This window comes from Salvelinus alpinus, chromosome 1, assembly GCF_045679555.1.
Source record: "Salvelinus alpinus chromosome 1, SLU_Salpinus.1, whole genome shotgun sequence".
In the NCBI taxonomy this organism is placed as follows: domain Eukaryota; kingdom Metazoa; phylum Chordata; class Actinopteri; order Salmoniformes; family Salmonidae; genus Salvelinus; species Salvelinus alpinus.
Window position 1 is genome coordinate 56,287,266 of NC_092086.1, and position 25,113 is coordinate 56,312,378.

The following is a 25,113-nucleotide window of genomic DNA, read 5'->3' on the forward strand; positions in this document are numbered from 1 at the left end:
AAATGTATTTAGAGCATTTTACATGTGGATTTTACCAGGGTCACAACACGCCTATATTAAAAAGTCTAACAAAACTAGCTGGCCAAATTGACATCTTTGTTTTTCTCTCCTGGTTCTTGCCTTCTAGACTAGCAACAGCTGGCAGGACAACACCCACCCCTCCTGTGTCATTTCTCCACCAGGTCCCCCTGGCAGCGTCCACTCTGACACCTCCAACTGAGACACCCCTCTTCCTCCACCACAAGAGACCTCTTTCTTTTGGGATATGCTCGGACTACCCACTTACCCCCCCCCCCCCCATCCTCCTTCCTGCCTACCTCTCCACTACCGGTCCGGACTGGGCAACTCATGCCAGGCGCTGTGTATACACACACATACACACTCTCAAACACACACTTCTGTGGACTGTTAAGATGGACAAGTAAACAGAAGACATTTACCTTCCACACTACAGAAATTCTGGAGGTTTGTTTTTGTCTTCATATTGAATGAGGAGACTGACTGGCGCCTGATCATGACATCATAACCCCTCGCCGCCTCCAGGACCTTTGACCTTTGGGGAACTACTAACCCAACCTGGCTGTGTAGGGCAGGTGATGATCACTGATGATGTCTGTACATTACCTGTGTAAATGCTCATGTCAACTCCACAGTGTTCACAGCCTGCCCATTACCTATCCCTTGTGAGGTTCTGGTGTTGATGCGTGTGATAGTGGTCACACACACACACACACACTCTGGCGATACGGATCACAGGACGAGCTCTGCTCACCTTGCTTGTACCAAAGTGATGTCCTCTCTCCTCCTTCCCCCAACCTGATAGTTTTCACCCCCCTTCTGTTCCTCTGAGAACCAACTAGTAACACAAAGACACCGCTGTTGTTTCTCACGTCTTTTAGTATTGACTGAGTGCATTATAGGTCAGACATGCACACACACCCCCCACTTTTACAACCCCTCGTATGGAAGGTGGACACAGATCTGTCAAGCACAAACTTTTGCACCTTTTTACAGGTGCGTCTACCTGGCGACAGTAGTTCTGGGGAGTTGAGCATACAGTTGGCTTGAGTGCAGGACTGAAGATGGAGCGGGGAAATGAGCGATCCTCTTTAGTCCTCCAGAGGTCGTTTCTATTGCGTCCCCCTTCGGTTAGTCATCAAAAGCTATAGACTCTTTTGTAGGCGTTTACTTTCCTCTGTCAACTACTTTTAGTTGATTGTAGCCTTTTTCTTTCTAGTGTTTCACAAAGAAATGCACCAGCCACCAAATAAACAAAGTTTATTTATAGAACTTAAATGTGGTGTTGGGATGGTGAAATGGGTGGAATGAAATACATTTTGGGGCAGAGAGATGGCTATGTCATAGGGGGGACAAAATGTGACATGAAAATGTTAAAAAAATATTTGTGACCGTCTTCCAATGCATGTAGGCTTTTTAGGTGTTCAGTGATGGTTCTCATTTAAATATTCCAGTTATTTAGCTTCTTCACTTTTGTTTTCTCAAAGACACAGACCAAAAAGGAGTAATGCGTTATGCTGTATGTACAGAGTTCTTAGATGTTTCAATCGGGATGGGTTAATGAATACAGCCCAGCCTTACGGGGTAATGCTGGGCCGTATTCATTAGGAACCAAACTGGCTGAAACAGGGACTTACCTGAATTTGTCCAACAATAAATGTTTTTTTTGCCATTACTAAACATTTTTGCTACGGTGCAAAACGTTTCACTTTCGGTGTACACTAATGAATAGGACCCTGGGTTTATACTCCACCAAACGGTCTCTGGATCAGAACTTTGCTGGGGCATGCACCGAAGTGCGTGAAGTCACATAGAGGTTATGGAGTACATTCAGCCTTTACATTTTTTTTAATCAGTTCGTCTTTGGTGTATTTAAAAACTTTGGCCTCCCCACTAGCAGGGTATTGTTCAGTAGGGCGAAAACATTTTAAAACCGAGTGATACAGGTAGATGCTACTACCTGAACTTATCCAATAGGAATGTGTGTTTTTGGTTGCAACCCATTTTGCTACGTTGTGCCCTACTGAACAGGACTCAGGTGGAAGTTCCCGGTCGAGACAGGGCTTAAACTCTCATCTACTCATAATAATCTGTTTTGCTCACAGGCCACACTACAACTTTGCATCGTACCAAAAATACCAGTTATCAATAATGTAATTATGATGATTATATTTCACACAAAAAAGTTGGTGAATAAAAAGTTTTCCGTTTTGGGGTAGAGGGAATTGTATTTGTATTTTTATGGTGTTGTCTGGCCTCATGTCGTTTAAGTTTGGGGTTATATGGGGGGGGGGGGGGCTGTTATGTCTGTCACACTAGTGCTAAAGAATTGATTGTATTGTTGCTGAGGAGACGACAGAGCATCGTTGCCGTAGAGAGCACCTGTTCCATGGGAAGTCATGTTGTTTTCTCCCTTTACTCCATCTCAGAATCTGCATCCTATTGGTTTAGCTCTATGATTTGGCCAATCAGCAAGGGCTTTACTCTGTTAATAACTGTTACCAAAAAGGCACCACTGGTTTTATTACGATAAACAAGGTAGTCTTCAGTTTCTCTGATTTCATTTTATTTTTATTCAGCTTAAAATTGTTATTTACAATCATACATCAACTGTTAAGAGTACCGGGCATTTTGATAAAGGACAAACTATATATTAAACAGATATATACAGACATCGTTACAGAGAACTCTTATATTGTATTACCCAAATTAGTGTCCTTGTTTACTGTTATTATAAACATTTCATATACCTTATTATATCTTACAAATAATGCTACCACTACTACACCAAATTAGTCTTGTCTTTTTCTACCAGTCGTAAATGGATGTCACTGTACAGATTGTGGAATGTTCGTTTCTCTTTTTATAAACCCTCTGCTTTATTTTTGGGTGAGTTGCCTGATTGTTTGGTCTAATGTTCTCTTGAAGTTGGGGCAAGTTAATTTGTTCGTTTTTTAAAAATGATTATTTTCATATTTTAACTTGGTCTTTTTGTTAATTGGGGTTGCAGTGTGGGGGTTATGGGTATTGTAGTTGTGTTTGGTACTGTGTGAATTCCAATTGGAACTTTTGTGAAACCGCATTTTAGCAATAACCGCTGAATTAATGCAAGAGCCATTGTTGGCCATCTTGCTAGCATATACCGTGAATGCATTTAATCAGCCCTTACCTCAACTGGGGGGGAAAAACATCTCTTTCTCTCACATTTTTAGAAATCCGTTGATTTCCCTTATCCATTTAACTTCGGCCATTTTGTCTGGATTGACCCTATTTTTTAAATATTTTGTGTTCTCACAGTATTTTATAGTAACGATACAGTTAAACGTAAAAATGGAGCTACTCCTATACAGGTTGGGCCAATATTGAGTCACATACTGTAGGATTCTACCACATAATATTATATCTGCGACCGTAGAATTCCACAGCACCAAATCAAACGATACATTAAAGCCTTTGTCACTTTGTTTTGTTAGTATCTTTGTATATTGCTCCCTCTTCTTCGTCCCCCTGTATTTGAAATACCCCCGCTTGTCTCTACCTCTGTCTCTTGTATATAAAACCCCACTGTTTCAAGACCTGTGAGTCTGTACGAACTCATTTTATACCTCAACTTTAGAATTGTTCTAGAACGAGTAAAAAGAATGACAAGTTGTAGTGTTCCTTATTAGAAGAAAAAAATGAATAAAATAATTGTGCTTTTCATTATTTGGGGTTGGTTTTTATTTTTATGATTAGTCAATGATTAGTCACCACCATTTGATGGTGTTTTACATACACCTTAGCCAAATACATTTAAACTCCGTTTTTCATAATTGAAACCCGCCTCTGTAGCTAAGTAGGTATAGCATGGCGCTTGCAATGCCAGGGTTGTGGGTTCGATTCACAGGACCACCCGTACGCAAAATGTATGCATGCATAATCGAATGTCACGCAGTTTCACTTCTAGTAAATGGTGAAAGGGTGATATTCAGCTTAAATTCCAGGCTTCCCTATATCCCCATGCTGGTATTTTTAAAGCATCTCATGGCTCGTTATAATGTATCACAGAATTGAACTGTGGCACATGGAGGTAGTCTTTCCCTAAACAGTTTGGATGTTTATGAATATCCCAGTATTAGTGTAACGCATCTAGATAAACAAAAACATACTGTACACGTACAAACAAGCATCCCAAAATGTACACACGACAGTATTGCGTCATAAATAACCATATTGTCCCGTCCATTGTCCTCCTGTTTCAACCCCACTAACGGCTTTATTCAATCTGTATCACGGAAGTTCAGCGATTTAAATGTAAACGCAATGTTCCCGCATTAGCAGAGACGCATTCACAGTAAACGCTTCATATGTTAATCGGAAATCATCTTTAAATTTCTATGGCGCAATTTGTAACGCTTCAGCGACAGATTGAATAGAGGCCTACATTCATAAGTGGCTGTAGATCTTAATGTCCATGGTGTCAATATGATTTAATCCAGCTGTCAGGGTGAAGAGGCTTGTCACCACTCTGTCTTTATCAGCTGGAAGGCAGTAAAGTTGGCTTTCTCCTCTGATTTTACTTCACAACCATTATCTACCTGTGGGGAGCAGACACACAATATCGTCTTTACTGTTGAACAATATTAATCGTATAGTAACCTCTGCGTTCAGAAAGTATTCATACCCCTTGATTTACTCCACATTTTGTGTTACAGCCTGAATTCAATCTCTTGTTTCACCTATCTACAGTACACACAATAACCCATAATGACGAAGGTCCCGATTATGACTTAGGAAATTAGGTATTTCTTACGTCTTTCCTTTTCACTTCTCAGTAGTTGGTATTCAGACTTACCTTATGAAGGTGCATTCCGGCCTTTGCAGGTGTGGTTCCCTTGCGCGCGCTGAATAAATAACTCAACCGCTAAAAACCCTTCCACTTGCGAGCCAATATTTCTCGGTGAGTTTATTCAATAAACCCTTTAAATATGGTGTACTATTCTAGTTAGAATTTTGTCCGATTAAGGCAGCCCCACGCACCTCTCTGATTCAGAAGGGTTGGGTTAAATGCGGGAGACACATTTCAGTTGAACAACTGACTAGGTATCCCCCTTTCCTTTATGTTTCTGCACCAACAGAGTATCAGTATTATGAAATCGACCAATGTAATTAAACGGAATGATAATATAGGCTAGACCACGTGAAGGGAAATAACAGTAAATTGGCAGTTGAATGTGTTATTAGGCCTATGGCTAGTGGTTAACACTTATGATAGAAATAGGAAAGCAAAAGTTGGTAGTCTATAATCAAGACATTCGAGAGTATCTCTGGATTTTAAAAGGCCATCTTTTAAATGCTGCATAATGGCACAGTATTTCATCAACTTTACTGTGGCGTATCTGTATATCTGTATGGCGTCAAATTCATTAAGCCCTAATCTATGGATTTCCCATTACAGGAAATACAGATATGCAAAAAAAGTAGGGGCCGTGGGTCAGAAAACTAGTCAGTATCTGGTGTGATCACCATTTGCCTCATGCAACGTGACATCTCCTTCGCATAGAGTTGATCAGGTTGTTGATTGTGGCATGTGGAATGTTGTCCCACTTCTCTTCACTGGCTGTGTGAAGTTGCTGGATATTGGGCGGGAACTGGAACATGCTGTCGTACACATCGATCCAGAACATCCAAAACATGCTCAATGGGTGACATGTCTGAGTATGCAGGCCATGGAGGAACTGGGATGTTTTCAAGATTCCAGGAATTGTGTACAGATCCGTGTTACATGGGGCTGTGCATTATCATGCTGATGATGGCGGCGGATGAATGGCACGACAGGATCTCGTCACGGTATCTCTGTGCATTCAAATTGCCATCGATAAAATACGATTGTGTTTGTTGTCCGTAGCTTATGCCTGTCTATACCATAACCCCACCGCCACCAATGGCACTCTTTTCACAGCTTTGACATCAGCAAACCACACATGCCATACATGGGGTCTGTGGTTATGAGGCCGGTTGAAGGTACTGCTAAATTCTCTAAAATGGAGCTGGCTTATGGTAGAGAAATTAACAATTATCTGGCAACAGCTCTGGTGGACATTCCTGCCACCATCATGCCAATTGCAAGCTCCCTCAAAACTTCAGACATCTGTGGCATTGTGTGGTGTGACAAAACTGCACATTTTAGAGTGGCCTTTTATTGTCCCCAGCACAAGGTGCACCTGTGTAATGACCATGCTGTTTAAACATCTTATTGGTATGCCACACCTGTCAGCTGGATGAATTATCTTGGCCAAAAGGAGAAATGCTCACTAACAGGGATGTAAACAAAATCTGTGCAAAACATCAGCGAGAAAAGCTTTTTGAGTATAGAACATTTCTGGGATCTTTTATTTCAGCTTTACATGTTGCATTTATATTTTTCTTCAGTGTTGATGTGGAGCGACGGTGAACAGCAATTTAAGTCTTTACACAGATTTAATGGGATTCAAGTCAAGGCAAAGGGTGGCTATTTTGAGTTTCTTCAAATATAAAAAAGATTGATTTATTTAACACTTTTTTGGTTACTACATGATTCCAAATGTGTTATTTCATAGTTTTGATGTCTTCACTATTATTCTACAATGTAGAAAATAGTAAAGATGAAAAACTCTGGAATGAGTAGGTGTGTCCAAAGTTGACTGGTACTGTATGTAAATTGAATATTTTCAATACATTTACTAAAATTTCTACATTTTTTTTTCTCACTTTGTCATTATGGGGTATTATGTGTAGATGGGTGAGAAAAAAACATATTTAATACATTTTGAATTCAGACTAACACAACAAAATGTGAAATAAGTCAAGGGCTATGAATAATTTATATAGATATCCTGTATATATTTTTTATTGTTGATACTTTCTGAAGGCACTGTATCTCTGCGTAGAGGCAGACACACAATATTGCTCAATATCATAAATAGTAATTGTTCACAAAGATAGCAGCACGCTGTGACAGTCACAAGTGTTAGGTTAAAGTCTAAAGGGAGATGCAAAGGTGAAAGGTGAAGAGGCATGAGATAAGGCAGGAAATTATAGAGTCACCGTTTAAATACATAGCTCTCAAATGTGTTTTCTTTCAGAAATCATGTAATGATGGCAGACAAATCTATTTTGTCACAACGTAGAGCCCCTTAAAATCCAAACCAACGCATTCTGGAGAAAATATTACACAATGGTTTAGCTGTATGTAGTCTCTCGGTCTAAAGTTTGTTCTCCCGTAGGAAAAGATAAGGTATTCAAATTTTGATTGTGGAAAAAAAGTTGCAGAAGAGCACCAAGCAGAGAGAGCGGTTACAAGCATAGCACCACATCCACCAACTAAACTGATATTCCCATCAAATAATCCATTGGAATAAGTAGTTGGAATATGTGTCAGTCAGTCAAAGTTCAAGCCAGAGCAGTTTGGGGTAAAGAAAAAGATGATTGGTCACCCCTTGGCAGTACCAGCTTCTGAATTATTGTAAGAAATTAAAATCGAGGTGAAACACACTGAGGGACAGAAACAAAAGAGGAAACGTGTCATGTGAGCCAGAATGGTAAATCGTTGTGAAGTAAAAGCACATTTTTAGATGTTGAAGAACAACAAAAAGCCTGTCTCAATCTTTACTTGATTCTTTGCACCCTCTCGCCTCGTTCTCAAAACCCATTAGACAAGAAGGTCCAAAGAGGGGGACCTTGGACCTAGTCCTATAATACAGTTGAGGAGGTAAGGAGATAGGATGACAGGAATCACAATATTATTTTTGTTGAAAGAGTTGACCTGTAATCTTTCTGTGGTAACCTACCTCTGGTTGCAGTGTGTTGAACTCCACAGGGGACTGCTCCCCCTGGTGGTCAGAGCTCCTCCTGCACAGGCAGCACAGGATACACTTAAAGGTCCTTCTCATCTCCTCGTCCCGGAAGGAGTATATAATAGGGTTAACCAGGGAGTTACACTCAGCCAGGATCAGACAGTACTTCTCATAGGTCAAGGCATGGCTGTCTTTACCCATGATCCCATCTAGCAACAGAGTCATCAGGCCCGGCGTCCAACAGATGACAAACACACCTAGGGAGAGGAGGGAAGCCAAGGAGGAAAACATGAGAGGATATGCCATACCCATGCCATTCACTTGTCAATTAAAACAAACGATTATGTTCCCCATAACCGTACAATAGTATGTATGTTTTAGAGAGTTGCATAGATCTGGAAAAAGGTTAGGTACCTTTTAGCAATGAGTAAGTAGGGATGTGCATGGAATGGAAATGATTTGAGAATAGAAACAGTCAAATAAAATGGCACGATTGTTGAACAGTATTAGGTTCAATAGCATCACATCCTCTTGGAAGTGTACGTTCCAGGCCAGTTCCAGATCCCACTCACCCAGTACAATAGAGATAGTCTTCATGAGGTTAAAGACAGTCTCGTTGTGCCTCAGATGGTGGGAGCTGTGCTGAGACATCCGTTTACCCTTACGTCTCACGTAGACATAGATGCGTGCGTACATAGCCACCATGACAGAAAAGGTGAGCAGGTTGAGAGACGCCCAGAAGATCATATACCTGGAGAAGAAACAGAGTAGGACTGCTGGTTTAGGATCAGCTTTGCCCTTTAAATAACATTATATGGACAAGGGGGACCTGATCCTAGACCTAGCTGGTTACCTGCGGCTGTAGAGCGGGGCGATGATTGAGCAGTCGCTAAGCTGGCACTCACAGTTCCACCCCATGGAAGGGATCAGCCCCATGATGATAGACACTGCCCAGATGCACACGATCAGCAGCACCACACGCCGGTTGGTCATCTTGCTGTGCAGCTGCATAATCATAATAAAAAATAAACGTATAACACAGTACGTACATACAGAGACCGCAAATCAATGTACATGATAAAAATAATACAAATAGAATAGAATGATAAAAACAAGTACAAACACAAGATACTAAAAGAACAGCCTGACTAATTTAAAGCCAAAGGAAAGGCTTTGGAGTCTGTTAGAGTAGTTCGTTTTTTTTACCTGCATGGTAATTATGGTCTGGTGACGCTCCACCGCCACAGCCAGCAGGTTGGCCACAGACGCCGTCAGGCTCATGTCCACCAGAGCATTCCTAATGAACCATTGCTGCTTGGACAGCCTGAAGAAGAAGAAGATTCCTCTGTTGTCAACTGTCACAGAGACACTGAGATTAGTATGTCTTTTATCCAAACCCACTCGAGACACACACATACATTACAAACACCTACTGAGAAGTTGGAAGTCACGGTCAGCCACAGTGTAGTGCCCATAGAGCAGTTGAGGGTTAACTTTGCTTAAGGGCACAACGGCAGGTATCTAGGACACTGATTCGAACCAGTGACCCTCCGGTTACTGACCCGGCCTCTCTAGACTACTGTCCGCCCTACCTGATGGTCCAGGGTCCTGTGTTGAGCACGAGGTTGGTGTAGGCCATGCCGGCGAACAGGTCCGCAGCGGCCATGTTGGCTAGCAGGAAGTAGATGGGGAAGTGGAAGCGTCGGTTGATGAAGATGGCCGCCATCACCATTATGTTGGACAGGATCATAATGAGGCAGATGGTCAGGCCCAGGACCACTACCACACAGTCCCTGACACGCCAGTCTCTGCTGATCTCCTTACCTACGTAATCGTAGAAGAAGGTGACGTTGTGGCTGTAGTCGCACGTGTTTCCCCTGCCACCGCTCTCCATGGCGGCTGGAGACAGACAGAATAGAATGGAATTCGGTAAAAGTAGGTGTGAGGCCCTTGCCCGCTAGGAGCTGAAAGGAAAAAGTAAAGTCAAATGAAGGTCTTCTCTGTATGGCATTACTTGGCCCATTCATAGATGCTAACTACCTTCCGCGCCTATTGATGAAGGTATCCAGGTGACTTTCGTTAAGAGCCCCGATGCTTGCTCTAAACGTTAACATGGATCGCTTGCGGTACGGTTTTGGAAACCGATCTTTCATAACAATAAAATAAAAGGCTATATTACTACACACCTTTATAGGGTTATTTTAGAGTTAGTATTCCCACACGGACATACAGTCGAAGTCGGAAGTTTACATACACTTAGGTTGGAGTCATTAAAACTCGTTTTTCAACCACTCCACAAATTTCTTGTTAACAAACTATAGTTTTGGCAAGTTGGTTAGGACATTACTTTGTGCATGACAAGTCATTTTTCCAAAAATTGTTTACAGACAGATTATTTCACTTACAATTCACTGTACCACAGTGAGTCAGAAGTTTACATACATTAAGTTGACTGTGCCTTTAAACAGCTTGGAAAATTCCAGAAAATGATGTTCTGGCTTTAGAAGGTTCGAGTAGGCTAATTGACATACTTTGAGTCAATTGGAGGTGTACCTGTGGATGTATTTCAAGGCCTACCTTCAAACTCAGTGCCTCTTTGCTTGACATCATGGGAAAAAATTATAGACCTCCACAAGTCTGGTTCATCCTTGGGAGCAATTTCCAAACGCCTGAAGGTACCACATTCATATGTACAAGCAATCTGTCGCCTAGAGATGAACGTACTTTGGTGCGAAAAGTGCAAATCAATCCCAGAACAACAGCAAAGGACCTTGTGAAAATGTTGGAGGAAACAGGTACAAAAGTATCTATATCCACAGTAAAACTCGTCCTATATCGACATAACTTGAAAGGCCGCTCAGCAAGGAAGAAGCCACTGCTCCAAAACCGCCATAAAAAAAGCCAGACTACAGTTTCAAACTGCTCATGGGGACAAAGATCGTACTTTTTGGAGAAATGTCTTCTGGTCTGATGAAACTAAAATATAACGGTTTGGCCAAAATGACCATTGTTATGTTTGGAGGAAAAAGGGGGATGCTTGCAAGCTGAAGAACACCATCCCAACCGTGAAGCACGGGGGTGGCAGCATCATGTTGTGGGGGTGCTTTTCTGCAGGAGGGACTGGTGCACTTCACAAAATAGATGGCATCATGAGGTAGGAAAATTATGTGGATATATTGAAGCAACATCTCAAGACATCAGTCAGGAAGTTGAAGCTTGGTCGCAAATGGGTCTTCCAAATGGACAATAACCCCAAGCATACTTCCAAAGTTGTGGCAAAATGGCTTAAGGACAACAAAGTCAAGGTATTGGAGTGGCCATCACATAGCCCTGACTTAAATCCAATAGAAAATTTGTGGGCAGAACTGAAAAAGCGTTTGCAAGCAAGGAGGCCTACAAACCTGACTCAGTTACACCAGCTCTGTCAAGAGGAATGGGCCAAAATTCACCCAAATTATTGTGGGAAGCTTGTGGAAGACTACCTGAAACATTTGACCCAAGTTAAACAACTTAAAGGCAATGCTACCAAATACTAATTGAGTGCATGTAAACTTCTGACCCACTGGGAATGTGATGAAATAAATAAAACCTGAAATTAATCATTCTCTACTATTATTCTAACATTTTACATTCTTAAAATAAAGTGGTGATCCTAACTGACCTAAGACAGGGAATTTTTACTAGGATTAAATGTCAGGAATTGTGAAAAAAATGTGGCTAAGGTGTATGTAAACTTCCAACTTCAACTGTATATATTAGTCTTTGTGGTTAAGCCCTAGCTGTTGCAAGAGTGTGCTTGCAGGCTAGGTCGGAGTCAGACCGAAACTTGATAAAGAGAAGTAACCACTGTCTGGTATTGACATTTTGATCTTGTGTGACAGTGGACAATGCTAATGAATTCAGAGAAACTACTGTACTAGGTTACCTTATAAGGTAATCTCAGCATATTGCTGTATACATACATTGACGTAGGTGATCATACCACTAGGGAGTGATGTATAAAATCAGCTGTGCTTTTAGGTGGGGTGCAGGACTTACTGTGAAACATACGTGCTGCGTTTCCATTGTCACTTCTGTCTGCAATTGCATTAATAAAGGTTTGATTGATTTACTTAAAGATGATATTGTCTGACTGCTGATTTCGCCAATAAGCCAATGATTGACAAGGAACCTACCCCGACAATACCCTCAATCCAATTCGCATACCATCCCAACAGATCCACAGATGACGCAATCGCACTCCACACTGCCCTTTCCCACCTGGACAAAAGGAACACCTATGTGAGAATGCTGTTCATTGACTACTGCTCAGCGTTCAACACCATAGTGCCCACGAAGCTCATCACTAAGCTAAGGACCCTGGGATTAAACACCTTCCTCTGCAACTGGATCCTGAACTTCCTGACGGGCCGCCCCCAGGTGGTAAGGGTAGGCAACAAGACGTCTGCCACGCTGATCCTCAACACTGGGGCCCCTCAGGGTTGTGTACTTAGTCCCCTCCTGTACTCCCTGTTCACCCACGACTGCGTGGCCAAACGACTCCAACGCCATCATTAAGTTTGCTGACGACACAACAGTTGTAGGCCTGATCACCGATAAGACAGCCTATAGAGAGGTCAGAGAACTGGCAGTGTGGTGCCAAGACAACAACCTCTCCCTCAACGTGAGCAAGACAAAGGAGCTGATCGTGGACTACAGGAAAAGGCGGGCCGAACAGGCCCCCATTAACATCAACGGAGATGTAGTGGAGCAGGTTGAGAGCTTCAAGTTCCTTGGTGTCCACATCACCAGCGAACTATCATGGTCCAAACACACCAAGACAGTCGTGAAGAGGGCACAACAAAACCTTTTCCCCCTTAGGAGACTGAAAATATTTGGCATGGGTCCTCAGATCCTCAAAAAGTTATACAGCTGCACCATCGAGAGCATCTTGACCGGTTGCATCACCGCCTGGTATGGCAACTTCTCGGCATCTGACCGTAAGGCGCTACAGAGGGTAGTGCGTACGGCCCAGTACATCACTGGGGCCATGCTTTGACACAGAACTAACATCAACAACATGCATGATAGTCTTTCATGGTTGAGGTTTGAGGAGAAATGTACTACTTCTCTAGTCTTTTTAAGAAACATGTGTTGAAAATGCCAAACGACTTGTATAATCTATTTGCATACACTTCAAAACAGATATACAGTACCAGTCAAAAGTACACCTACTCATTCATTTTTCTTTATTTGTACTATTTTCTACATTGTAGAATAATAGTGAAGACATTTAATTACCGTTTATATTTTTTGTTTTTCCCTCACTCAACTTTTTTTTCATTCAACTTTTTCACTCCGGAAGCTTTATCTGGACATGGTTCGTCAGGACCTCCAACAGCCGAAGCTAAGTAGTAACATTAACATGATGACTTCTAATTGCATTGGCTGTACTCATAATATACAGGAGAACGATCACCTTACGGCGAGGATAGCTGTGCTACAAGCCCAGCTTCAGACGCAATCGTTAGGCAAGGGTAATTTCAGTGTAGGAAAGGATGAAACAGCGTCTGTGCCACCAGTAAGTACAGATAGTAACGTTAGTATAAATCCCCTCGCACGGTCCCCGCAGCCGGACAACTTTCTCATGGCTTCTGGAGGGAAATGCTGTAGGAATGCTCAACCGGTGTCGCTCATTCAGCCGACAGAAACTTTCAACCGGTTTTCCCCCATTAAGCAGCGAGTCGGAGTCTAAGGCCGAGCCTTCTCTTGTCTCTACTCCTCCCGTTACGGGGTCTGAGACGCCGAAGCTTCCCACCATTAGCTCTGACAAATTGAAAACCCTAGTCATTGGCGACTCCATTACCCGCAGTATTAGACCTAAAACGAATCATCCAGCGATCATACACTGTTTACCAGGGGGCAGGGCTACCGACGTTAAGGCTAATCTGAAGATGGTGCTGGCTAAAGCTAAAACTGCCGAGTGTAGAGAGTATAGAGATATTGTTATCCACGTCGGCACCAACGATGTTAGGATGAAACAGTCAGAGGTCACCAAGCGCAACATAGCTTCAGCGTGTAAATCAGCTAGAAAGATGTTTCGGCATCGAGTAATTGTCTCTGGCCCCCTCCCAGTTAGGGGGAGTGATGAGCTCTACAACAGTCTCACAACTCAATCGCTGGTTGAAAACTGTTTTCTGCCCCTCCCAAAAGATCAAATTTGTAGATAATTGGCCCTCTTTCTGGCACTCACCCACAAACAGGACCAAGTCTGGCCTGCTGAGGAGTGACGGACTCCATCCTAGCTGGAGGGGTGCTCTCATCTTATCTACCAACATAGACAGGGCTCTAACTCCTCTAGCTCCACAATGAAATAGGGTGCAGGCCAGGCAGCAGGCTGTTAGCCAGCCTGCCAGCTTAGTGGAGTCTGCCACTAGCACAGTCAGTGTAGTCAGCTCAGCTATCCCCATTGAGACCGTGTCTGTGCCTCGACCTAGGTTGAGCAAAACTATACATGGCGGTGTTCGCCTTAGCAATCTCACTAGGATAAAGACCTCCTCCAGTCCTGCCATTATTGAAAGAGATCGTGATACCTCACATCTCAAAATGGGGCTACTGAATGTTAGATCCCTCACTTCAAAAGCAGTTATATTCAATGAACTAATCACTGATCATAATCTTGATGTGATTGGCCTGACTGAAACATGACTTAAGCCTGATGAATTTACTGTGTTAAATGAGGCCTCACCTCCTGGTTACACTAGTGACCATATCCCCCGTGCATCCCGCAAAGGCGGAGGTGTTGCTAACATTTACGATAGCAAATTTCAATTTACAAAAAAAAAAAAAAAAGACGTTTTCGTCTTTTGAGCTTCTAGTCATGAAATCTATGCAGCCTACTCAATCACTTTTTATAGCTACTGTTTACAGGCCTCCTGGGCCATATACAGCGTTCCTCACTGAGTTCCTATCGGACCTTGTAGTCATAGCAGATAATATTCACATTTTTGGTGATTTTAATATTCACATGGAAAAGTCCACAGACCCACTCCAAAAGGCTTTCAGAGCCATCATCGACTCAGTGGGTTTTGTCCAACATGTCTCTGGACCTACTCACTGTCACTATCATACTCTGGACCTAGTTTTGTCCCATGGAATAAATGTTGTGGATCTTAATGTTTTTCCTCATAATCCTGGACTATCGGACCACCATTTTATTACGTTTGCAATCGCAACAAATAATCTGCTCAGACCCCAACCAAGGAGCATCAAAAGTCGTGCTATAAATTCTCAGACAACAGAAAGATTCCTTGATGCCCTTCCAGACTCCCTCTGCCTACCCAAGGATGTCAGAGGACAAAAATAAGTTAACCACCTAACTGAGGAACTCAATTTAACCTTGCGCAATACCCTAGATACAGTTGCACCCCTAAAAACTAAAAACATTTGTCATAAGAAACTAGCTCCCTGGTATACAGAAAATACCCGAGCTCTGAAGCAAGCTTCTAGAAAACTGGAACGGAAATGTCGCCACACCAAACTGGAAGTCTTCCGACTAGCTTGGAAAGACAGTACCGTGCAGTATCGAAGAGCCTTTACTGCTGCTCGATCATCCTATTTTTCCAACTTAATTGAGGAAAATAAGAACAATCCTAAATTTATTTTTGATACTGTCGCAAAGCTAACTACAAAGCAGCATTTTCCAAGTGAGGCTGGCTTTCACTTCAGCAGTAATAAATTCATGAACTTCTTTGAGGAAAAGATCATGATCATTAGAAAGCAAATTACGGACTCCTCTTTAAATCTGCGTATTCCTCCAAAGCTCAGTTGTCCTGAGTCTGCACAACTCTGCCAGGACCTAGGATCAAGAGAGACAATTGAGTGTTTTAGTACTATATCTCTTGACACAATGATGAAAATAATCATGGCCTCTAAACCTTCAAGCTGCATACTGGACCCTATTCCAAATAAACTACTGAAAGAGCTGCTTCCTGTGCTTGGCCCTCCTATGTTGAACATAATAAACGGCTCTCTATCCACCGGATGTGTACCAAACTCACTTAAAGGGGCAGTAATAAAGCCTCTCTTGAAAAAGCCAAACCTTGACCCAGAAAATATAAAAAACTATCGGCCTATATCGAATCTTCCATTTCTCTCAAAAGTTTTAGAAAAGCTGTTGCGCAGCAACTCACTGTCTTCCTGAAGACAAACAATGTATACGAAATGCTTCAGTCTGGTTTTGGACCCCATCATATCACTGAGACTGCACTTGTGAAGGTGGTAAATGACCTTTTAATGGCATCAGACCGAGGCTCTGCATCTGTCCTCGTGCTCCTAGACCTTAGTGCTGCCTTTGATACCATCGATCACCACATTCTTTTGGAGAGATTGGAAACCCAAATTGGTCTACACGGACAAGTTCTGGCCTGGTTTAGATCTTATCTGTCGGAAAGATATCAGTTTGTCTCTGTGAATGGTTTGTCCTCTGACAAATTAACTGTAAATTTCGGTGTTCCTCAAGGTTCCGTTTTAGGACCACTATTGTTTTCACTATATATTTTACTTCTTGGGGATGTCATTCGAAAACAATGTTAACTTTCACTGCTATGCGGATGACACACAGCTGTACATTTCAATGAAATATGGTGAAGCCCCAAAATTGCCCTCGCTAGAAGCCTGTGTTTCAGACATAAGGAAGTGGGTGGCTGCAAACTTTCTACTTTTAAACTCGGACAAAACAGAGATGCTTGTTCTAGGTCCCAAGAAACAAAGAGATCTTCTGTTGAATCTGACAATTAATCTTAATGGTTGTAAAGTCGTCTCAAATAAAACTGTGAAGGACCTCGGCGTTACTCTGGACACTGATCTCTCTTTTGACGAACATATCAAGACTGTTTCAAGGACAGCTTTTTTCCATCTACGTAACATTGCAAAAATCAGAAACTTTCTGTCCAAAAATGATGCAGAAAAATGTATCCATGCTTTTGTTACTTCTAGGTTAGACTACTACAATGCTCTACTTTCCGGCTACCCGGATTAAGCACTAAATAAACTTCAGTTAGTGCTAAATACGGCTGCTACGGCTGCTACAATCCTGACTAGAACCAAAACATTTGATCATATTACTCCAGTGCTAGCCTCCCTACACTGGCTTCCTGTTAAGGCAAGGGCTGATTTCAAGGTTTTACTGCTAACCTACAAAGCATTACATGGGCTTGCTCCTACCTATCTTTCCGATTTGGTCCTGCCGTACATACCTACACGTACGCTACGGTCACAAGACGCAGGCCTCCTAATTGTCCCTAGAATTTCTAAGCAAACAGCTGGAGGCCGAGCTTTCTCCTAGAGAGCTCCATTTTTATGGAATGGTCTGCCTACCCATGTGAGAGACGCAGACTCGGTCTCAACCTTTAAGTCTTTACTGAAGACTCATCTCTTCAGTGGGTCATATGATTGAGTGTAGTCTGGCCCAGGAGTGTGAAGGTGAACGGAAAGGCTCTGGAGCAACGAAACGCCCTTGCTGTCTCTGCCTGGCCGGTTCCCCTGTCTCCACTGGGATTCTCTGCCTCTAACCCTATTACAGGGGCTGAGTCACTGGCTTACTGGTGCTCTTTCATGCTGTCCCTAGGAGGGGTGCGTCACTTGAGTGGGTTGAGTCACTGACGTGATCTTCCTGTCTGGGTTGGCGCCCCCCTTGGGCTATACTCGGTCTCAGGATGGTAAGTTGGTGGTTGAAGATATCCCTCTAGTGGTGTGGGGGCTGTGCTTTGGCAAAGTGGGTGGGGTTATATCCTTCCTGTTTGGCCCTGTCTGGGGGTATCATCGGATGGGGCCACAGTGTCTCCTGACCCCTCCTGTCTCAGCCTCCAGTATTTATGCTGCAGTAGTTTATGTGTCGGGGGGCTAGGGTCAGTTTGTTATATCTGGAGTACTTTTCCTGTCTTATCCGGTGTCCTGTGTGAATTTAAGTATGATCTCTCTAATTCTCTCTGTCTCTCTCTCTCGGCGGACCTGAGCCCTAGGACCATGCCTCAGGACTACCTGGCATGATGACTCCTTGCTGTCCCCAGTCCACCTGGCCGTGCTGCTGCTCCAGTTTCAACTGTTCTGCCTGCGGCTATGGAACCCTGACCTGTTCACCGGACGTGCTACCTGTTCCAGACCTGCTGTTTTCAACTCTCTAGAGACAGCAGGAGCGGTAGAGATACTCTTAATGATCGGCTGTGAAAAGCCAACTGACATTTACTCCTGAGGTGCTGACTTGCTGCACCCTCGACAACTACTGTGATTATTATTATTTGCCCATGCTGGTCATTTATGAACATTTGAACATCTTGGCCATGTTCTGTTATAATCTCCACCCGGCACAGCCAGAAGAGGACTGGCCACCCCTCATAGCCTGATTCCTCTCTAGGTTTTGGCCTTTCTAGGGAGTTTTTCCTAGCCACCGTGCTTCTACACCTGCATTGGATGCTGTTTGGGGTTTTAGGCTGGGTTTCTGTACAGCACTTTGAGATATCAGCTGATGTAAGAAGGGCTATATAAATACATTTGATTTGATTTGATATAAAAATCTATGAAATAACACATATGGAATCATGTAGTAACCAAAAAAGTGTTAAACAAATCAAAACATATTTTATATTTGAAATTCTTCAAGGTAGCCACCCTTTGCCTTGATGACAGCTTTGCACACTCTTGGCATTCTCCCAACCAGCTTCATGAGGTAGCCACCTGGAATGCATTTCAATTAACAGGTGTGCCTTGTTAAAAGTTAATTTGTGGAATTTCTTTCCTTAATACGTTTGAGCCAATCAGTTGTGTTGTGACAAGGTGGGGGGGGGGTATATAGAAGATAGCCCTATTTGGTAAAAGACTAAGTCCATATTATGGCAAGAACAGCTCAAATAAGCAAAGACTAACAGTCCATCATTACTTTAATACATGAATGTCAGTCCGGAAAAATTCAAGAACTTTGAAAGTTTCTTCAAGTGCAGTCGCATAAACCATCAAGCGCTATGATGAATCTGGCTCTCATGAGGACCGCCACAGGAAAGGAAGACCCAGAGTTACCTCTGCTACAGAGGGTAAGTTCATTAGAGTTACCAGCCTCATAAATTGCAGCCCAAATAAATGCTTCACTAAGTTCAAGTAACAGACGCATCTCAACATTAACTGTTCAGAGGAGACTGTGTAAATCAGGCCTCAAATTGCTGCAAAGAAACCACTATTAAAGGATACCAATAATAAGAAGAGACTTGCTTGGGCCAAGAAACACGAGCAATGGACATTAGACTGGTGGAAATCTGTCCTTTGGTCTGATGAGTCCAAATTTGAGATTTTTGGTTCCAACCGCCGTGTCTTTGTGAGACACAGAGTAGGTGAACGGATGACCTCTGCATGTGTGGTTCCCACCGTGAAGCATGGAGGAGGAGGTGTGATGGTGCTTTGCTGGTGACACGGTCTGTGACATATTTAGAATTCAAGGCACACTTAACCAGCATGGCTACCACAGCATTCTGCAGCGATTCGCCATCCCATCTGGTTTGGGCTTAGTGGGACTATCATTTGTTTTTCAACAGAACAATGACCCAACACACCTCCAGGCTGTGTAAGGGCTATTTGATCAAGAAAGCGAGTGATGGAGTGCTGCATCAGATGACCTGGCCTCAACCCAATTGAAGGAAAAGCAGCCAACAAGTGCTCAGCATATGTGGGAGCTCTTTCAAGACTGTTGGAATAGCATTCCAAGTGAAGCTGGTTGAGAGAATGCCAAGAGTGTGCAAAGCTGTCATCAAGGCAAAGCGTGGCTACTTTGAAGAATATAAAATATATTTTGATTTGTTTAACACATTTTTGGTTACTACATGTGTTATTTTATAGTTTGTGTCTTTACTATTATTCTACAATGTAGAAAATAGTAAAAATAAAGAAAAACCCTTGAATTGGTAGGTGCGTCCAAACTTTTGACTGGTACTGTACATACCCCACCAGACACACCACTATGGGTTTCTTCACCGTACCCAAAACAAAAACAGAATTCATGCGTCACTCAGTTATGGAATGCTCTGCCACCAGAGGTTAGTCAGGCAAAAAGCAAGTTTCGCTTTAGAAAACAGATTAAAAAAACATTGTATCACAATGCCTATCCTCTTTCTAAAGTTCTAATTTAACTATACTGTACATAGGAATATGTTTATGTATATTGGAATAGTGTGTAAATTGTATTTTTGTTGTCGCTTGGTGTCGTTCCAATTTATAACTCTTATTTTATATATAGAATTTCATGCAATGTTGTTCTCGTTTATAACTGTTCTGTACTTTGTCATGCATTTGTATGTTTTATGTGGACCCCAGGAAGAGTAGCTGCTGCATGTGCAGTGACTAGTTGGGATCCTAATAACTAACTGTAGTGAACTATAGTCTACTCTACTGAACTATACTTTTATTTACTGTACTGTGCTGTCCAAACTTCCATCCGGACCGTACCAAATCTGAACCAATCATCGACGTCTATGCTTGGCTAACCTCGTCCCCAGGCTATTGCGCAGAGCGCATATAAGCCTGGGGTATCAACCACTCAAAGTTGGTGTTAGTGGGAGTGACCATTGAATTATATGGGAGTAACCTACTGAGTAAAGTATTTGTCATCACTTAATTTTAGCGAATCACACAAGTGCAAGGCGTGGCTCTGTGCTTGTGGTGTGCTAATGTACTGGGGGGGTTGGGGGAAGGATTTGTGGGAGCTGATTGCTTGGCCGATTAAGCCAGAAGTGTCTGCGTACGAGAGTAATGTTTGGGCAAATGAAGGCCGGTTCAGACGTCTGTGGACGTTGAAATCAAAGCCAGGGTTAATTTGGCCAGACTTTTTAATCTTGCTTTGTCCAGACGACAGAAAGAAAACAGTTATCAGCGGAAAGGAGGACAGTAGCCAGTGACCCAATTGTGGTTTGTGACTACTTTGATTTCCTATTGTAGCCATTTAAATTGCAGAACTTCCGTTGCTGATTTTTTGCAAATCTGTTACCAATTTGGTAATAATTCATAATCAAGATGAATATCCGTAAAACAACTATAACTAATTGATAGGTCTACCTTTACTTGTTACTTCTGTGAACTTTCATTATTCTCCCTCCTCATGAGGAATCTTAAATATCTTAAAGATATGTGGGTTTTTGGTAACCGAATTTCAAGACACAAGGCAATGTTTCTTAAACTTACAGAAGGCAGAAAAAATATCCTGAACTAAATATAAGTGTTGATAACTTGGCAGGGGTATTTCTAATACCTTTTAAGACTTTTTTCTGGTAGATATTTTCTAAACCCCTTTTTCATCTGACAATAAATCAAAGCCTTTGCTTATTCCACATTTATTGAATGGAATATTGTTGAAAAATGTATACATGCCTTAATATAAAAAATAAAAAAAGACTCATAGCTTTCATTTAACACCCAATTTTATATGCTTCTATAAACTTTTACATGGAAATGACCACACACATCGTAAGGATCTGTGCAAATCTGTTACAGTAACAGGCATATTTTTTCTTTGAAAGATTCTTTCTTGCTGATATGAAAGATAAGGGCCATATATATTGAAAAAACGTTAAAACACAGCATCGTAATTGCAGTTCACACAGAGCCAGCTGTGGGCGAAGCTAACTGCTGAAAACCCCTATACAGAGGTAGGCAGTAGGCACTACTGTTTTCTATTTTTATTTTATTTAACTAGGCAAGTCAGTTAAGAACAAATTATTATTTACAATGACAGCCTACCCCGGCCAAACCCGGGCTAATTGTGCGCCGCCCTATGGGACAACCAATCACGGCCGGATGTGATACAGCCTGGATTCGAACCGGGGACTGTAGTGATGCCTCTTGCACTGAGATGCAGTAAACCACTGTGCCTTAAACCACTGCGCCACTCGGGAGCCCTATACTAGACACCCTGTGCCAGATGTGATATAGGCTTACTGACAGTAGTTGCCTCCACTGATTCTACCCCCTTAGGCCTATTATGGGATGGTTTCTCCCACAAAAAGGCATGTGTCAACCAGCAGAGTGCAGGTTGAGTGTGTGAACTCAGCCTGGTCTCAAAGCATTTCGTATCATTTTGGAACGAAATCCGAGACACTCCTTTTAGTAATATTTTACATTTGCTATGGTTAAATAAGTCAAAAACTAAAAGAGGGGAGTTGGTCAGGGTGGATGGGTATAACGTGAATGCCTAGCAACCCAAAGTGTTGCGAGTTCGAATCTCATCATGGACAATTTTAGCCTTTTAGCAACTTTTCAACTATTTACTACTTTTTAGCTACTTTGGAACTACTTAGCATGTTAGCTAACACTTCCCATAACCTTAACTCTTTTAGCTAACTATTACCTTTACCCTAACTCCTAAACTTAAACATAACCCTAATCCCTAGCCTAGATAACGATAGCGAGCTAGCCACCTAGCTAGAAGTCATAACATATACACTATGTTCCGAATTTGCAAAATATATATGTTAACAAATTCATAACATATAATACAAATGTAATTTGTAAATAATCATATAAATGGGTGATGGGCATACACAAATGAATTCATACCATATGAAATGTAACATACTAAATGCAGTACTCATATTTACGTACAGAATAATACGAAATGCTCTGACACCAGGTTGCTGAATTGTATTCTAATAATTTGTGTGAATAAACTATCTGATCGCGCTGCGCACTGTTGCAAAAGAACAATTTGACAGATATCCAGTTTTTCAAGTTAAACTTAGAACATTGTGCTAGACCAAAACACCAAACCTTATAGTTAAACTTTACATTTTCTTGAACAAACATAAAAAGGTCTACGTGACATTGTTTACACCTGATTTTACAGAGGGAATAAAACAAAGGCACAAAGTACGGTTACAGTAAAACAAGGACTGAAGGTACGGTAGTACTTGAAGAAAATCGGAAAGGTTTACGGAATGACGTCTAGGTCAATTAAGAAGTTAAAGCTTTGTTTTAACTCTTATGACAAAACAAGCGCAGATTTTTTTCAGAATAAATACAGCGACTAAAAGTAGGCTACTGTGATTGTCATATCTGACTACACACAATTTGATCAACGCTGGACCTGACGTGAGTTTGTAATTGAATTACCGAAACCCACATTATACAACCAAGAATAATCATGCGTAGGCCTATAATAATAAACATTCAGTTGCTTACCGCTGTTTTAGAACAACGTTCCCCTCCAATATAACCCGATATTCAATTTATATGTTGAACACTTCCAACAGGTAAATGTACCTTTTCGCCCTCAGGGGCCAGGGTTCCGGTCTAAAAGCACGGTTTTGACTGCTCCTACAGTTTTGCTTCGGTACTGCAGATTAACTGACGCCCGGCCCAGAATGACAAATTCCATACACGGCCACATAAACAAGTCAAATAACCAATAAGATACCACCTACAGCCAAAGTCAGTAAAGATGTCTAAGTTAAATTTATATGTAAGTTTTTGGAGGCCTGACCAAATTTACATCGAAATGTAAGTTATAGATCTGTCACACGTCGAAAGCAAGTCTAAAAAGCGCTAGATCTGTTCTATGTGCGCTATTTCTATGCTTCCCTGAGTTACATTTTTGCATCTTTTACTTTCGATTTTGTACACCAGCTTCAAAACCCTATACAATAAATGTTGGTTATTGAAAATATATTTCACAGCAGTTTAGATGTTACAATGATACTATAAACTGCATGTTTTATTACATAAACTGAAATTAGGCAAACTATTGGAAATTGTGCAAGCAGGAAATGGCAGAGCGATTTCTGCATATTGCACCTTTGACATTTTATATTCATCCAAAGTCTGCCATGTTTTAGGATAATGTGATGACGTTGTCGCTGCTCCCTGTGCGCACTGAGTGCTAGTGGTTATGTGATGTTGATCCATAAAAACCGGATGCAACCCGGAAATAAACGGTCCATGTATTGGCAATATGCGAACGTGGGTAGATAACCTTGGGTTACGATCAAATCACTTATGACACACCCTCGTTCACTTACCCTCTCTTTATGCCCTTGGGGGAATCCCTGTCGCCATCTTGGTGGGTGGTCCAAATGATTAGCCAAGCAAGGGAAGTTTGCAACTTAAGCCCCTCAGCCTTCGTTTTTAGTTGGCTTTGCGAGTGTACTATTATGTTCACTCCCGGGCCTGAAACTCCCCATAATTCAATTTGCGACGATTGTACATCCGCTAAGAAAAGTCCGCGAAAACTTAAACAACATCATTGGAGAAGTCAACATAGAAGTGTAAGTAAAAACGAATGCAAATAAGTTAGATATTGTACTACTACGTAAAAAGTAAATGTTTGTTTGGTTATCTTTTGGAAATTGTAGAAATAAAACATTTTTCTTCAGAAGTTCCAGCTAGGCAGGCTAACGTTAGTTAGCTAATTCATTTGCTAGCTTTCAAACAGTAGGTATATATTAATAATAATATAAGTAGACATGCACTCATAATTGAATGTAGCGCATATAAAGCACCCACAAGCCACCGGTGGCTGAAAACACAATCATCGCGGGATGAACGAGTGACGAATTTCCAGTCAAGGGTGGTCCATTTAAATCATTCCTTGATTGATAGTGCCAAAAAGGAGATTGGCCTGTGGTTCAAGCCAGAGGAGATGGTTGAGTACAAGAGCTGCCAACATGGATTCCTGTATGAGTAAATAAAATGAAAACCATTTTGAATGCTGTTGATCTGTAATTGTTCATGTACCTTGTGACTTTTTAAAGCACTTACAAATATCAATAAAAACAATCATGAAGTAGAAAAAAATAAATCATTCCTTCCTCCTTTTTTAAAATTATATATTTTTTATTAACAACAAATCAATACAGAAAGTACATGGGGAACACAAGTGTATATATAAATAATATACAAAGGACAATTGTGCTAGGGGGTACAATGTCAGGACCTTAAGGGACATACATAGAATTCTAAGTGTAACAGCTTTTTTGTGTTTTGTAGTTCAATTTATTTTTGTAAGGTAAGAAAATGTGGTGTTTTGTTTGTAAATTTGCATTTGTGAATATGGAATTTGGCCAAAAGAATAATGAAATGAATGACATAGAAATAAGTTGAAACTATTTTATCGTAGGTAAAGAATCCAAGCAGTACATCTCTCCACAATAGTATAAAATCTTCATAAATGTGTTCAATTATAAATCTATAATTTATAATAGCAACATCGTTTCTGGTACAATTTGAGTTTGTTTTTCTTAAACCTCTTCATATAGTGGTTGGCAGGATCATA

At 41.6% G+C, this 25,113-nt stretch overlaps 2 protein-coding genes across 9 annotated transcripts in view; one reads left to right on the forward strand and one right to left on the reverse strand.

The window, feature by feature from the left end:
* Window positions 1-3,723, forward strand: part of LOC139581246 (pre-B-cell leukemia transcription factor 1-like) — a 46,457-nt gene extending 42,734 nt beyond the window's left edge. For all 3 annotated transcript variants that reach the window (XM_071410810.1, XM_071410817.1, XM_071410825.1), the window contains one exon: window positions 128-3,723. The gene's annotated coding sequence lies outside the window, so the exon portion shown is untranslated. The remainder of the gene's footprint in view (window positions 1-127) is intronic.
* On the reverse strand, window positions 2,568-24,295 carry lpar2a (lysophosphatidic acid receptor 2a). 6 transcript variants are annotated; one of them, XM_071410846.1, is made up of 7 exons: window positions 23,861-24,295; window positions 9,425-9,796; window positions 9,039-9,156; window positions 8,686-8,837; window positions 8,405-8,583; window positions 7,823-8,089; window positions 2,568-4,591 (listed from the first exon to the last, which is right to left on the reverse strand). In XM_071410846.1, the coding sequence occupies exons 2-7, from the start codon at window positions 9,724-9,726 to the stop codon at window positions 4,518-4,520; spliced, it is 1,092 nt and encodes a 363-aa protein (XP_071266947.1). In that variant the 5' UTR covers window positions 9,727-9,796; window positions 23,861-24,295; the 3' UTR covers window positions 2,568-4,517. The 6 variants fall into 6 exon arrangements, with proteins under 6 accessions (XP_071266947.1, XP_071266953.1, XP_071266979.1 ...); XM_071410852.1 differs by having other exon boundaries at window positions 9,425-9,731; window positions 23,861-24,294; XM_071410878.1 differs by lacking the exon at window positions 23,861-24,295 and adding an exon at window positions 23,025-23,197 and having other exon boundaries at window positions 2,568-4,595; window positions 7,827-8,089; window positions 9,425-9,731.
* Between the last annotated feature and the right edge of the window lie 818 nt (window positions 24,296-25,113).